General features: G+C 43.8%; 1 protein-coding gene across 5 annotated transcripts in view; it reads right to left on the reverse strand.

The window, feature by feature from the left end:
- The window catches only part of SLC23A2 (solute carrier family 23 member 2), a 151,697-nt gene that overhangs the window by 18,544 nt on the left and 116,691 nt on the right, over positions 1–16,462 (reverse strand). For all 5 annotated transcript variants that reach the window (XM_036244240.1, XM_036244237.1, XM_036244241.1 and 2 more), the window contains 3 exons: positions 12,210–12,298; positions 11,137–11,207; positions 9,825–10,006 (listed from right to left, as the gene is read on the reverse strand). In XM_036244240.1, coding sequence (XP_036100133.1) covers positions 9,825–10,006; positions 11,137–11,207; positions 12,210–12,298 — 342 coding nt within the window. The remainder of the gene's footprint in view (positions 1–9,824; positions 10,007–11,136; positions 11,208–12,209; positions 12,299–16,462) is intronic.

Genomic DNA, 16,462 nt, shown 5'->3' on the forward strand with positions numbered 1-16,462 from the left:
CTTTTCCCCCCACTGATTCCCCCCTCCCCTTCCCTCCCTGCCCTGTCCCCAGCTTTGTTGTCCATGTCCATTGTTCATGCATACATGCATATAAGTTCTATGGTTTATCTCTCCCCCACCACCCCCTCTTCTGGTGATTGTCAGTCTGTACCCCACTTCCACATCTCTGGGACTACCCTATTCCTCAGACTGTTATGTTCATTATATTCCACAAATAAGTGAGATCATATGATGCTTGTCTTTCTCTGTTTGGCTTGTTTCGCTTAGGATAATACTTTCCAGGTCCCTCCATGTAGTCTCAAAGGATAAGAGATCTTTCTTTTTTATAGCTGCATAGTACTCCACTGTGTATATATACACCACAGCTTTTTTATCCATTCGTCTACTGATGGACACTTGGGCGGTTTCCAGATCTTAGCTATTACAATTTCTTATGTAGAAATGATAATTACCATACAAATGCTTTGGGTAAATTTCTCGTAATAGAATAAGAAAAGTGAAAGAATGTACACACTGATAGGCAAAGCGATGTAAGAGAAAAAAATAGGCTGACAGACACAACATAGAGTAAAGTGTTATTACAAGTACAAATTTACTGAAAAAGGAGGAACTGCCACACGAGTGTGCATGCACACGTACTCACACACACACATGCAGTGAAGATGGGATCCAAAATGTCACAGGAATTGGCTACAGGTGGCAATGTGATATGCAACTTTTTTTCTACTTTTCTGTATTTTATGATTTACTTATAAAGAGCATAAATTACCTTTAAAAATCAAAACGCTTCAATATTTAAGAAAGCTATATACAGTAGAATTCAATATTAATAATAATATTCCTGAGAGGTTTGTGTGTATCAGACATTATGCAAAGGTCTTCCCATCCATCAACTCAGCCTTCTACTGTGGTTTCTTTGATCATTCACTTCAAGAGACAAGGCCGCCCGGCTGGTGTGACTCAGTGGTTGAGCATCAACCCATGCACCAAGGGGTGACCAGTGTGATTTCCAGTCAGGGCACATGCCCAGATTATGGGCCCACTCCTCAGTGGGGGGCATGTAGGATGTGGCCAATCGACGTTCTCTCTCATCGAGGTTTCTCTCTTTCTCCTTCTCCCTTCCTCTCTCTCCAAAATCAATAAAGGAAAATTATAGACAGACAAAACCAACAGTCCAAGATCATGTAGCCAGTTTGCAGGGTGAGCGGGCCAAGGGTCTAGCTCTCAGCCTGGACTCTGAACCACTTTGCAACACGGTCATAAGGGCTGGGATGCCTGGGTTGGCTCAGAAGTCCCTTTTCCCCAAGACCTGCACCCCTGACCCAGCTGCACTGAGGGCTCCAGGAGGCAGAGATGTCATGTGACTTCCTGGCAGCAGGACCCGACGTCCTCATCAATCCAGTGCCTAAGTGTTGCAGGTGTGGGACGGCTTCCCATCACTGAAACAATACAGGTATACACTGATGTGTTTCATCATCCACAGGACTCACTCTTTCACTTATAACCCGAGGTAGAGTTGGCAGAAAAGGGAGAACAAAACTAAGCTTAATTGTTCCCAGGCACAGGTCCAATTGCTGAGATGGAACTATCAGCTCCATTGACAGCCGGTCAAGTGTGGTTTAACTGTAACAGTGCTAATGAAGTGCGGGCTGCAGCCGGCTGGAGAACAAGCCCGTGCTGCTCCGCTGTCTCCCCGCCAACCTGGCGCCTCGCTGGCCTGGTGATGGGGGTCTCTGCCCTACTACAAGGTCACCAAGCCAGTACCAGTTCAAGGCTGAAAACATGCACAGTGCTCAGGTTATTCCAATTCGTCTGGGGTGGTGAAGTTGAACAACAAAAATGGTATAGCAATGACACTAAAATTGGCTTATTTTAAACTTAGACCCACATGAAATTTTCATGTTCTAAAAAAACGCTATTGATTTATTTAAAAGTGAACACTCGGAGATCCAAAAAGGCCCCAAGTCAGCTATTATTGTTATCGTGTCAGGTGACAACCCATTTGACAATTACACCTGCACTGAAAGCACATTTGAAAGGACGAGGGACACACAGAATTCAGGAAAGGGCACCCAGATCTCGGGCCCCGACCGGGCAGCGCACATAGGGTGTGTGGACCGGCAGACGATGCTCCATTTTCTTCCCTCCAGACCTGTCTATTTCTGATTTATGTTCATCCTCAAGTACCCTTGAAGGGCAGGCAGGGCTGGCAGTCCCACAGCAGAGGGTGGAGGTGGGGATGTGCCCATGGTCACACATCTTGGTTGAGCAGAAAAAGAGACAAGGATCTGAGCCCCATATCCTCAGGCCAGGGTTCTGTCCACCACAGCTAGTTCTTTCCACTTCACATTTACATACTGCTTGCTTGCTGACCTTCCTTTTACCTCACAAATATTATTTAAGAAATACACACTAAAACATAGGAAAATAATTAAAGGCAGATAAAAAAATAAAAAAAAAGACGACAAAATCCTGAAGATCACTCATCATCCCACCACTGGTGACAACTATTAGCATATTCTGGTCTATTAATTCTGAACAGCTTCCATTCCTGGGATATTTATGGGCCATCATGGGGTTAGAGAGGGGACAGGACAGCCTGTAGTCATCCTTGTCTTCAGAGCACAGAAAAGTCATCCTCTGACCCAAAGTCATCCTCTGATCCTTTACATGCCGCTTCCCAGCCAGCTTGTACCCCTATCAATGCCATGAGCTGGGCAGATGGAGACTGCACCAGCATCGTCATGGCTGCTCGGCCTTGCATCTGACACATGGAGCATATACTGTCTAACGTTCCCACACGGTGTGACTCTTGGGGCCACAGAAACTGGGACGAGTCGCCCATTCCTGCACTTGCTTGAGTATCTCCTGATGACAAGTTCCTAGAGCTAGAACGGATCTGTCAAACAGTAAATAACTTATTTATAAGCTTCTGATACAAACTGCCAAACATGTACAGAAAGGTTGGGTGAATTTACAGTACCACCCAGGGACCAAGAACCTTCACTTGCTACTCTCTATAACACAGGGTCTTATCATACCTTTAAATCTACCTATTTCATCAATTCAAAAAAACTTTTTGTCATTTACTTTAACATTCATTCTTTACATATGAATTACTTAATTCAGCATTGTCTGCAACAGCAAATATTTTAAACAACATTCACCAATACCTACTGGGGAATGGCTTAATAAATTACAGACCATTTCATACTGTTTAACATTGTGCAGTTTTACAAAGAATTAAATAAATCTAAACACACTGTCTTGGAAAGGTGAAAACAACAAAAATGTTGGGGTGAAAATCAAATTATAAAATAATATAATGGAAAAGCTGTATATGTATATGTTTGCATTTCTGCATAAACAACAAAAATATAAAAGGATATTAACTCATTACTAGTTCATTGTGAGCAGATTTTTTTGAGGATGGGAATTACTTTACCTTAGATTTCCCTGTTTAATTACTATTCAATTTCAAATGGCAAGAATTTACATGTTTAGGGTGGGCACAGATAAAGTAAGACTTGAATGTTTGGTGACGGTACAGGAGGATGTGTTACATTGCTGTCTACATTTGAACAGGTTTGAGATTATCCCTAAAAAAAGTAAACAAAAGTTTTCTCAGGAAAACAACAGTTCCCATCAAGGACCTATGCATGAAGTTAGAAATGTTACCACATTTTACCTTCCCTAAGAAATGTGACTCTAAATGCCACTTCTATTGGAGTGACTCAGGGATGCGTGTCGTACAGCCTGATCTACCCCCACTGCCTCCGCAATCCCTGTGAACATGACCTTTGGTAACTGGGCAGGGAGGGTAACCCTTTTAAAACACTAATTAGCTATTTGTACTTCCTTTTATTGTGAAATGGCTTCTCATATAGCCTTCATCCATCACTCCACTCTGACGCTCTCTAATTAGTGAAATACTATGAATTGGAGACATTAGCTTTCCTTGTAGAATTTGTTGTAAATCTTTCCCCAGATTCATATATAATTTAGTTTCAGTGGTTGTTTGATGTTTTAAATGCATCAGAAGTAGAATCTATCGATTTTCCCCTCTTCAATATCTACTTTAAGCTCTTCCCTGTCTTTCCTGATTAAATGTTTATACATATGCCCGGCCAGTGTGGCTCGGTTGTTGGGTGTCAACACATTCACCTAAGAGCTTGCTGGTTCAAATCCTGGTAGGGCACATGCCTGGGTTGTGGGCCTGATCCCCAGTGAGGGGCATGCTGGAGGCGGCTGATGGATGTTCTCTCATCAATGTTTCACTCTCTCTCCCTCTCCCTTGCTCTCTCTCTGAAGAACCAATAAAGAAAAAATAAATGTTTATATAGGTGTTCTCCTAGTACTTTTATAGTTTTATGTTCAACATTTAAGTCTTTTATTAATTTGTTTTTGTTACGATGTTTCTCATTTTTCCCCCATTGACACCCTCCTCCCCTTCCCCCACTACCCCATCCTCAGCTATGTTGTCTATGTTCATTGGTCATGCATACATGCATGTAAGTTCTGTGGTTTCTCCCTTCCCCCACAAACCCCCCCTGTCCTCTGAGGCTTGTCAGTCTGTAGCCCACCTCTATGTCTCTGGGTTAATTTTGTTCAGCAGTTTGTTTAGTTTATTATATTCCACAAATAAGTGAGATCATGTGATATTTGTCTCTCTCTGCTTGGCTTGTTTTGCTGAGCATAATACTACTCTCTAGGTCCCTCCATGTCATCTCAAAGGATAAGAGATCTTTCTTTCTTACAGCTGCAAAGTACTCAATTGTGTACATATACCACAGCTATTTAATCCACTCATCTACTGATGGACACTTGGGGTGTTTCCAGATCTTTGCTATTGTAAATAGTGCTGCTATGGACATAGGGGTACATATTTTCTTTCTGATTGGTTTTTCAGGTTTCTTAGGGTATATTCCTAGAAGTGGGATCACTGGGTCAAATGGCAGTTCAATATTTTACTTTTTGAGGTAGCACCATAGTGTTTTCCACAGTGGCTGCACCAATCTGCATTCCCACCAGCAGTGTATTAGAGTCCCCTTTTCTCCACACCCGTGCCAGCACCTGTTGTTTGATGATTTGTTGATGGTGGCCATTCTGACAGGTGTGAGGTGATACCTCATAGTTGTTTTAATTTGCATCTACATTTAAGTGTTAATTTAACTGAAATATGATTTGATATAAACTAAGAATCTAACCTTTTTCCAAATAATTATCTATTTTTTTTCCTATACAATTCTTCCATTTCCCACTGATTTCAAATATGACTGCATCAATATACTAAGTGTGAATTTTTTCTTGGTTCTCTTTCTATCCCCCTTGTTCTGCTCGACCAAAATCATTCCTGTCCCAGGACCATCGTATTGCTACTAAGCTCTGGAATGTATTTTAACGTTTATAAAAGCAAGTCACCATTCCCTTTTCCCTGACCTTTCTGGTATTGATCCATACTTTATTTTCTTGTCTTAGACACTGGTTAGCACATTTGGGACAACTTTAAATAACAATGGTAGTGGCATGCTTATCTTGGTTTCTGATTATAATAAGCAGCCCTGATTTAAGTCTTTCACCATTAAAGAATGAGGCATTTTAATTAAAATCTTATCCATTAAAGATTCTTCTATTTCACCATTGCAAAGAGTATGTAGTAGGGATATATGGTTGAATTTGCTTGTTTTAAAAATTCATTGTTCTGCCCTGGCCGGTTTGGCTCAGCAGTTAGAGTGTCAGCCTGCGGACCAGAGTCCAGGTTCAATTCCCGCTAAGGGTGCGTACTTCGGTTGCAGTTTGTCCCCAGCCTCGGTTGGGGCTGTGTGGGTGGCAACCAGTCGATATGTCTCTCTCTCTTCCTCTCTCTCTCCCTCCCACTCTGTCTGAAGATAAATGCAAAAATGTCCTCTTGTGAGGATTAAATAAATAAATAAATTTTAAAAAATAAACAAAAATTCATTGTTCTTTTAGTGTATTATCTGTAGCAGCCTTTTCCCAAATCACATTCCAAGGGACATTCTTCCCAGATGTTTACAGATGTGGCATTAAAAAAATAAACTAGGTGTATGCAGAGTTAGATGTGAAGGCCCTATTTGGGAGAGGCCTCTGCATACTTCTGTTTAAAAGGATTTCAACAGCGTCAGAGGAGAGGGGGAAGGGCGGGACTGAAGGAAAGGTGAAGGGAGCATATGCATATCTACTCCAAGGAACACATGCATAACCCATAGACACAGACAATAGTGTGGTGATGGCCAGAGGGAAGGGGGAGCAGGGGCTGAGTGGAGGTGGGGAAGGGGGGGAGGGGCATCTGTAATAGTGTCAGCAATAAAAATAAAGTTTAAAATGATTTTAAGAAGGCTTACAGTAGAAAAAGATGCTGAGCTTTGCATGCCACCATCTAGACATATCTGAATGTGACTTGGAGTTTTTTACTCCCCAGGAAGGTTTTGGTCAGACTCTCTTTTTCATTAGTTCTGTCGGTATTTGCCATTGAAATAAAATTGACTGAGGCTTTTTCTTTCTTTTCTAAAGCTCAGAATAGTTTAAACAGGCAGGAATTCTCTCTTCCTCGGAAGACGTAATGCACTCACTGTCCAGTCACTGGAGCCAAGCGCTTCTTTCAGGGATAAAAGTCCTTCAGCAATACTCTCGCCTTTGCCCAGGGCCATGAGGGTACTTACCCCCGGCCCCCACTCAGGCCCTCCCTCACTTATTTACAATGTTCTTGCTAACTGCCTGCTCTGTGACAGGTGGTGAACCAGGTACTTGGGGGTGCTGTGGGGACCAGCACAGAGCTGAGGCCCTGCCCTCACACAATGAACACCCCAAGTAAAAAGATGAGCTCTTGGCAATTAAAACACATGAGAGTAGAAATAAAAAGCTCGACAGAAGGATTCAAGGTAAAGCTGAGAAAATTCCCATGAATACAGAAAACAGATGAAGAGACGGGAGCCAGGAGGTGGACGCAGAGGAAGAGGTGGGGACGCCCGACGTTCCAGGAGAACCAGGAGATGAGCAGGAACCGAGGGAGGGGCATCTGTGAGGTGAGTCCAGCTCACTTCCCACCTGGGGACACCTGAGAGCCCAGTGCCAAAAGGCTCTCAGTGCCCAGCCCGAGGTGTAAACAAACCACCAAGGGGCAGAGTAAGGTTTCAGACATGCGAAGAAACATGGCAGCTTCCAGAATTCTAGCATGTTTCTTCTTGAAGCTTTAAGGAGGACACAGAAGAGGAGGCTGTGAAGAGATAACGGGCAGCATTTTGCAGGACTGAGAATGAAGAGGAAGGGAACAAAACAGAAGCTGGAGACCACTCAGAAGCGGTGGCCGGGGGTGCTTCTAGTCACACCAAGGACGACCCAGGATTTGTTCTGAAGGTAGGACAGAGAATGGGCTGTCCGTGGGGAACGAGGGAAAGCGAAGAATCAAGGACAATTGCAGGTTTCAAGCTTAAGCAGTTGGGTGAATGCTGGGCCACTGACTGAAAGAGGCTGAAAAGGAAAAGGAGCTGGTTTAGGGGCAAACAGGGAATCAAACCTTAGAAGCTTTCTTCCTTTAAAGTTTGAGATGTCTTGCCCTGGCCGGTTTGGCTCAGCGGTTGGAGCGTCAACCTGCGGTCCAGAGAGACCCGGGTTCGGTTCCCGCTAAGGGCATGTGCCTCGGTTGCAGTTTGTCCCCGGCCCTGGTTGGTCGTGCGGGTGGCAGCCACTCGATGTGTCCCTTTCACATCGATGTTTCTCTCTCTCTCTCTTCCTCTCTCTCCCTCCCACTCTATCTGAACAAAAAATGGAAAAATGTCCTCGGGTGAGGATAAAAAAAATAAATTAAAAAAAATTAAAGTTTGAGATGTCTTGTGTAACAGCAAATGGAGAGGGTAAGTCAGGGGCTGATGTGTGAGCCCGGAGCTTGGAGGTCTGGGCTACAGGCTCGTGTGGACGTCACCAGCATTACAGATGTCTGCTGACACCATAGACAAGGTGATCAAGGGGGACGCCGGTGGAGAGGAGGCGGCCCAGGACCACGTTCTGAGGAGTCCCAACGTTTAGACATTATGGTGAGAAGGAGTTACGTTTGCTTAAACTTTTCTGGAAAATCACCCATTTTTATTTATTTATTTTTTAAATGGGGGCAGGGAGCATAGATTGAACTCATCCTCCCTGAATCCGCAGTCTTATCCCTGTATTTGTGTGTGCATGGCCTTTTCGCCTGATTATCCTTGCCAGGAGTTTGTCAACGTGTTCTTGTCCAAAAGACCACCTTTCAGATGTATCACTTCTATTTGCTTCATATTTCTTGTATCCTTATTAATTCTTTCCCCCTGCCTTCACTGGATGATTTTTTTTAAATGTATTTTATTTGCCTTAAGGTTATGAATTTTCTCAAGAACAACTCTGATTACTCTGCCAAGTGTGATCAGTGCTACTACTATTATCATTTTCTAAATTATCAGCAATTCTGAAATTTCAATAAGTGTTATAACTAACTCTGACTGCAAGTTATTGATAACTTTTATTTTTTATATTCTAAGCCATTTGGGGGTTTTGTTCACCCTTTTATTATTGATTTCTGAATTAATTGTATGATGGTAAACCCACAATTTCTCCTTTTTGGAACTTACTGCATTTCAGTGAATGAACATTCTTATATGCCTTCTACACACCAGGTTAACCTGGTGTGTGCATTGCCCAAGCTTCAATAAAATGAGAAAATTAAGAACAATCCTGAATATTTTCACATGCCTTCACCTATAATTATATATTGGTTATGATTATATAAGGGTCCACTTTATTGGTACACCATGTTTCAACAGAGAGAGGCAGGATTAAGTGTTATGAGTTAAGTTCTACTCAGGCCATTTGGGTTTTGAAAACCAGCCCAGCCACTTATGAGTTGTGTGACCCTGGGCAGCTAACTCTGCAACTTTGTGTCTCGGCTTCATCAGTGGGGACAACACGGGTACCGACCTTAATTTATAACATGTGCAAGCGTCATGCACGGCACTGATGCACGGACTCATACATGCTGCCTGTCATGGAAGAATCACAGGATACTTCACAAAGCAATGCAGAAACAACTGGAAATGCTCTTGTGTTTTTAATTTATTTTAGAAATTTTACTGGTTTGCAAAATTCCAGTCTTAGAACCATTTCCCTATTACATGATTAATTCTTATATATGCTTTAGAGACACCCAAGTGAAAGTGGGCTCCATTTGTGGTGTTCAGAATTCAGCGGCTCTAATCAATAATCAATCTTAAGCTATTATCAAAGTCTTGGATGTCTTTACTGACATTATAGGGGTAAGTGACATCTTTAATGGGCTTAAAGCTCTGTGCAAAAGGACCAGCAATGACTAGCAGGACTCTGGCCTCCCCAAGGTGTGCAGAGCTCCGCTTGGCTTAGGGAGCCATGTCTCCTTCAATGCTAGTCTGGGCGTATTTAGTCTCATCTAAAGGATTCAGCTTCTGGGTATTTCAATTCATGCACAGGAGACTTGGCATGACCTCAACAGTCAAGAGCTAATGCACCATCATATTACCCCCTCCCCAAGTTTGAAGCCTTCCCACCCTTCCTCTACACATCACTGCCCAATCTGTCTGCGGCACACCTTGACTGCAGGTCACTTCCCAACCTCCGACTCTACAGAACCCATCAATAATTCCCTGGCATGAAGTGAATGAGCTTTAAACTGTCAGACTATTCTCATTTAAGATCAAACCAAACAAAACCTATCTCCTAAAGTCAGAGTGTTCCAAGAGGCTGTCCCTTGGTTGTAGGAAGAAGGGAGATTTTTACTGTCCACAATGGAGTGGTCTCAGAACACTTACAGCATAGCGATGCCCCAGTGCTTCCCTGCTCTCTCTCCTGCTGCCTGGAAACCGGAGAGGCCAATGAGGGCCACCGTGGGCGTAATGGTCAGGGGCCCAATGTATTTCAGCAGAGCACCAGGCAGGCCTAGGAAGCCAATGACCACTTCTATCAGTGAGGACATGATGATGGCCCCCTGGATCTGGAATAAGAGAGGGCACAGACATGGGAGTAAGCTGCTTATACATCTCATACTCCAACGTCACCTACAACCACAATGGATAATTCTGCAAGGCATCAAGTTATTATATAACAGGCACAACACAGCTGGAAAGTTTCAAGTGTGACTGGGGCCCAGCAAACCTACGTATGACCTAACTGATGTAAGAACAGTAGTCCAGAAATGGGCACCTAATGCAGAGCGAACTGCCTTTTCCACTGATAAATGACACAGACATAATTTATAATTTCTAAGGAACAATGCAGTATCAAGCTTCTTGACATTAAAAAGTGAGTTCCCGGTCAGTATGGCTCAGTGGATTGAGTGTCATCCCATGGACTGAGAGGTCCCAGTTTGATTCCTGGCCGGGGAACATGTTCAGGTTATGGGCTCGATCCCCTGTAAGGGGAGTGCAGGAGGCAGCTGATAGATGTTTGTCTCTCGCATCAATGTCTCTCTCTCTCCCCCTTCCTCTCTAACAAATCAATAAAACATTTTTTTAAAAAGTGAGCCCCTGCAGGACATTTAAAAAAACAGTGTTATTGACAAAAATTCTAAAGGAAGATTTCTATTGTACAGAACAGTTGGGCTGATTCTGAACTAATGGTGAAATGATTTTATAGGTTTTAAAAGATCTGGATAAACTGTTAGCCATTCTTCGTGTCTAAGGATTCCCATGACCAGTTCTGTTCAAGTGCACTGTACAAACAATCATCTTTCTTTCCACAAACAAGGCAAACACTGAGGCTGGAATGAATAATTCTGCAGCCTGCTGACAAGCCTCTGTAGCTCCTTTCAGAGGAGCCACACCCCTCGGCTGATTACCCCACAGGTACCGCTGGGCAGGTCTGTGGGTGCACCACCAGAAGACAGGAGACAGGAAATGGAGAGTAAGAAACAATACTGTCTGGCTACACAAAGCATGTCTGCATGCTTTACGTTAGTGATGTTATCTAAATTCAACAACATGTTTAACGACAGAAATAAAAATGTCAGCAGCTAAAAGAAAAAGAGGGGGCTTGGTGCAAGCAACTGCAGTTTCTTGGGCACAACCAACACTGAAGCTGAGAAGAAACACAAAGAAGCCACAAGAGACCATGCTCATCTTTTACCTCGCGGATCCGGGGATACCAGATGTGCTCCGTGTGCAGCAGTTCTGTTGTTCCGTTGGCAACTGAAACATCTTGAAAACAAAAACAAAGACAAAATTTTTCTTGGAGTGACGCTGATGTTTCACAGGACACATTCATTTCACTCTTTTTAAGAAGAATTTCCTCCCTATTTTAAGTGTATCTGTACAAATACCCATCCCTAAAACTCAACAGTATGGCTTACCATACTGAATGGTGGATCCCCCGGCGCTACCTTAACCAAATGTATTCACTGACTGAGAGCTCCCAGCTTGTCAGGAGCTGACTGAACTGGTGATGCACATGGCTAGTGCCAGCCTCACACAAAGACCAACCCTTGCAAGCAGCTCATTGAAATGCCCAATAGCAAGGTTGCCTGACTATGGTTTTAAAACCTAGATAAAAGAGAGGGCCATCTCCAGTTCCCAAATCAAATCAGTGGTCACAAAGTAACTCCTAGGAGCAAGGAAGGAAATGAAAGCTGGAAAACTTTGCTCCTAGAACCTAAAGCTGGAACAGTATTTTGAGAGTACCACAGGTTTGGTTTTCTCAAATCCCCTATCTCATCTTTTCCTGACCTTATCGGGTTACTTAAGCATCTTTTGCAATCACTAAGGGGGAGTGGGGGATGAGAGTCATTTGCAGAAAACCAAAGCAGCCAGATCCTTAAAAAGCAGAGATGTTTCAGAGAAGGGATGCTGACGCAGCAAAGAGAATGATTACAGGTGGTTCATAAAATCCACTGAAAGAAAGAGGCAGAAAAATAGCACAAATATATTTCTCTTCATTCCCATACTTATCAATTTTATTAGCATAGAGAAATGAGGTCCCTTCTGGTCCTCATTTGCTCTGGAGTTAGGGATGAAGGAGTGGATAGAGAGAGAGACAGAAACACGATCCACAGATTGGAGCATTCTAAGCTGTTTGTTGGTTTGGGTATTTTATGCCTAATTCCTGAAAGGACTTAATGCTGCCAAGGGCAGCATGTCCAGGCCTCCCTTTAATCACCTGTGTTAAAGGACCCCAATGACATATGTGGAAATAACTGCAATTACCTGTGGTGTTACATTTCCATTTATCTAAAGACAGGATGGCTCGAGCAGGGGCCAGAAATGCAAAAGCACTGGCCTGAAACAGGGGTAACCTAAAAGAAACGAGACCAAAACCATGATCACGGCATCAGGAACTACCGAGGTAGTTCACTAATTGACAGCTTAACAGTCTTTCCCACAGACAAACAGCATATGAGTAAATGCAGGCACACCTGAAAGAAAGAACCCCCGTCTGGAAAAATCACTTCTGCCATGCAGCCAGCGCCCCTGGCTTCTCCATGCTCCTCTCCTGCTGTTCTTCCCCCAGACAGTCTCTGGACGGGCACTGGGGAGCTCTGTGGTCTGCACCAGCACCCCAACACTGGCCCTGCCATCGCCGCCTTTCCCCTTGGGGGTAGGGATGTTGCGCATTTGGGCGGCTCCCTTTCCTGCTGAGCTTGTGAGCTCCTCATTAAACATCACATACAGTCTTCTATTTCACCACCCGCCACCTCCTCCCTTTCAAATTCTTATTGGTTATCATAAAAAAATTTTATCTTTCTCTGCTGTTCCATTTTATAAGTCAAAAACTGCTCTAAATCACAGAGGATAAGCATTAAAATCATTTTAGTGATCTAGATCTATTGAGGAAAAGTAAAGCTGTAAATGACAAATCAACAGTAGATACAATATTCTATTTAATCATAAAAAGACTCAAATATTCTAAACCTTATTTTTAAAGGACCCAGAAAACTTGTAGACTCTATAAAAATCTCCGGCCCACATCCTCCAACTAAATGTAGACATTCAGATGCCATCATTCAATTATATTTTAGATATTTCACATTAACTTTATGAACACTGAGCAACTCAAATTCAACAGATGTTGCCATTTTTATTAGATATGTATATAGCATTTCAGCTACAGTTGTATTAAGGTGGCCTTATGGGCTAATATGAGAACTTGATCACTATTTTTAACATACTTTCAAGGTAAAATATAAACCCAGCTCCTGTTTGCAGGGCTGGGAACTCCCAAGTGTCCAAATCCTTCTTAAATACCATGAAGCAGCTTTGCACACATGTCCTGGCCAGCAGGAGGGGAACCCAGCACGCCCTCCCTGACTGAAACAGGAACTGGACTGAGAAACAGACTGGCTGTGGCTGAAGGACAAGCAGCTGCTTTACAAGTGCAGAGTCAACGCATGCCATTCTGAGCCAGATGAGGGTCAAGCTTCTTTTGTTCTCCTGGCCTTTTTAATTATGAATAAAGTCAATTGAGAGGCGGCAGGCTCATGGCTTTAAGACTCAGTGGCAGGCTGCAGGGCACAGACCAGATGCACTGCTGGCGGCCAGTCACGCGGGCATGCCCTCCACCAACCATCCGTTTGTAATTATCTATCGAGGGGCCCAGAGCATAGTACCGTCAAAAGTGGAAGTGAAGGTCACCTGACATGGGAATGTAGTGTATTAAAGGGGAAAACACTGTCTGATTTAGACAAATTCCTTAAGTACAATTTTTCAGAAATGTACAGAAAGGAAATGGGAGGTCAGCATCTAGTGAGAAATGGATGCCATCTGAAATGGCCCAAACGGCAGCCGTTTTGCTGTCTCAGATTTCACGCAATACATCCTTGGACAATGTAAATGGGTTGTGCTTAGAGAGCTCGTCCTTGGGAACACTGCAGTCGACACTGCCAGGGTGACACACAGGATGTGGGACAGTGAAGACTGGCTCTGGGTTCCGCTCCTGGGGACATGCACTATACTCGACCTCGGTCTGCACTTGACCACTGCCTGGGCACTTTCCACAGCAAGCATTTCATGGCTTCACCTGACCAGAGGCCCCGAGAGCACTGACAAGAGGCAGTTCACTCACTTTCAAATAATTAGGACCCTGGGTTCCTTTCAAAGTGGGTGATAATAGAAAATCTCCACCTGTGCTGCCCCAGACACAGTCTCCCACGGTGCTGTGGAAACGGCTGTACATGCCTGCCACCAGCAGTACTGTCTGAGAGACAAGTGGCCACTCTACTGGAAGCAGCAGTCAGTACCCCGGCAGTGAAGTGTGGTCTCCAAAACTGGCAGCATAACCCAGAGGCTTGACTAAACTATTCTTAGGGGAAGTTGTAGTAAGAGCACATGACTCTATTAAACAAGAGTGTCCCTAAACCACGTGCAACAAAGCCAATTCACCAAGAGAAAGGCCGAGCTTGCTAAAGTACTACTGTTTTCATCTGATAATGTGTCTTTCTCGGCACTTCCCCAGCGTAGGGCTGCTCAGCTCTGGGGCTCTTCTCTCTGCACCTCCCTCGCATGAGCATTTAAACCTCCTCAGGTAGAGAAGAATGACTGCTTTTTTATTTTGTACTGACGACTGGAAAGGAAACAAATTAAACCATGCCCTTCTTTAACCAGGGGTTGGCAAATGGGCCCATAAGCCAAATCCGGCAAATTACTTGCTGCATTTTACTGGGACACAACCACCCTCATCTATTTCCGAGGTGTTGACAGCTGCTTTTGAGCTTCAAAGGGAGAGTCAGGCAGTCACGACAGAGACCATAAGAGCCTAAAATATTTACTGCTTGTCTCTTTACAGAAAAAGTTGGCCGACTTTGTCTACAGGAAAGTATATCTTAAATATGTGATGAGGTGGTGGATTTTTGCAGATGGAAGTTTTTCAAGTGAATACGATCACTAGATGTTAGTAAAGAAAAATTCTGAGCAGACAGGTGCCTTTGCTGTGATACTTCCCCGTGGTGGGCTCTAGCCCCCGGACAGCAAAAGAACCCAACTAGCCCCAGACAATCCTTATTTTGTTCAAAACCCTGCTGGAGGAGCCCCATTTCCTCCTCAGTACCCAGGTGACCCCAACATGTCCCCTGGCCTCACCTCTCACCAGCCCCTTCACACACTTGTACTCCAGGTAAACTGGTCTAAGTTCTTGCCTCTGAGCCTTTGCTCATCCCTTCTCTTTGTCATCAACTCATTCATTTCTAATGTTCAAATTTATTCATCATTTAAGGCACAGGCAAATACCACCTCCTCTGGGAAATATTTCAAGATCTCCTTAAAATCTGTGATGTGTTCTAAGTTGGGACTCTCTGGCCACAATTTCTATAAGTCACCCCCACCCCCAACTTGCCAGGAAGCTGCTTCCTGATTCCCTGGGGCCATGGAGGGGGAGGGGGTCACTGGTTAAAAATGGAGATTTCTGATCTTACCATTTGCAACCACACAGATGTACCTAGAGGGTAATATGCTAAGTGAAATAAGTTAGACAAAGACAAACACCGTATGATTTCACTTATATGTGGAATCTAAAAAACAAAACAAAACAGAAACCAGCTCATAGAGAACAAACTCACAGTTGACAGATGGGAGATTGTGGACTGGGTGAAAAAGGTGAAGGGATTGAGAAGTACACATTGGTAGTTACACAACAGTCAAGGGGATGTAAAGTACAGTCTAGGGCATAGAGTCAGTAGTACTGTAGTAACTATGTATGGTGCCAGGTGGGTACTAGACTTATTGGGGCAATCACTTTGTAAGTTATATGTCTAGTCACTATGCTCTACACCCAAAACTAATATAATATTAACTATCAACTGTAATTTAAAATTTTTTAAAGTGTGATTTCTGAATTTCACTCAGCGCTGGTTACAGGAGTCACAGGTAGAGTCCTCACATTAGGATTTTGCACAATGACAAGGTGAGGCTGAGGCACCAACAAAGAGACAACTCCTATGCCAAATGGGGAGATTTATTCTGGTCACTTGAGAACCATTTTTGGGTGTCTGCTTAACAAGGTACAATTATAAGCAAGGCACGATGACAGGAAAAACTACCCTTGGGCCCTTGAGGGTTTGTTGTGTGAAGGAGACACTAGTTGAGGCCACATGTGAAGGGCGGTGGCGAGGGCAACGCACAGCGCCGTGGAAATCTAAAGAAGTATCACTAAGGCTCAGGGACAAGAAGCACATCATCATGTATGCAAAGGGTTACGAGCAATCCAGTCAGAGAGAAGACTGGGTGCAAAACAAGAGCTACAGCCCTGGCCGGTTAGAGCGTCAGCTCTCAGACCAAAGAGTCGAGGGGTCGATTCCAATCAGGGGCACATACCTTAGTTGCGGTTCATCCCTGGCTCTGGTTGGGGTCATGCAGGAGGCAACCAGTCGATGTATCTCTCTCACATCGATGTTTCCCTCTCTTTCTCTCTTCCTTTCTCTATCTTCCCCCATCTCCTTTTCCCTCTCTCCTTCTCTCCCACTCTATCT

Source organism: Molossus molossus, unplaced genomic scaffold, assembly GCF_014108415.1.
Source record: "Molossus molossus isolate mMolMol1 unplaced genomic scaffold, mMolMol1.p scaffold_m16_p_6, whole genome shotgun sequence".
Taxonomy (NCBI): Eukaryota; Metazoa; Chordata; class Mammalia; order Chiroptera; family Molossidae; genus Molossus; species Molossus molossus.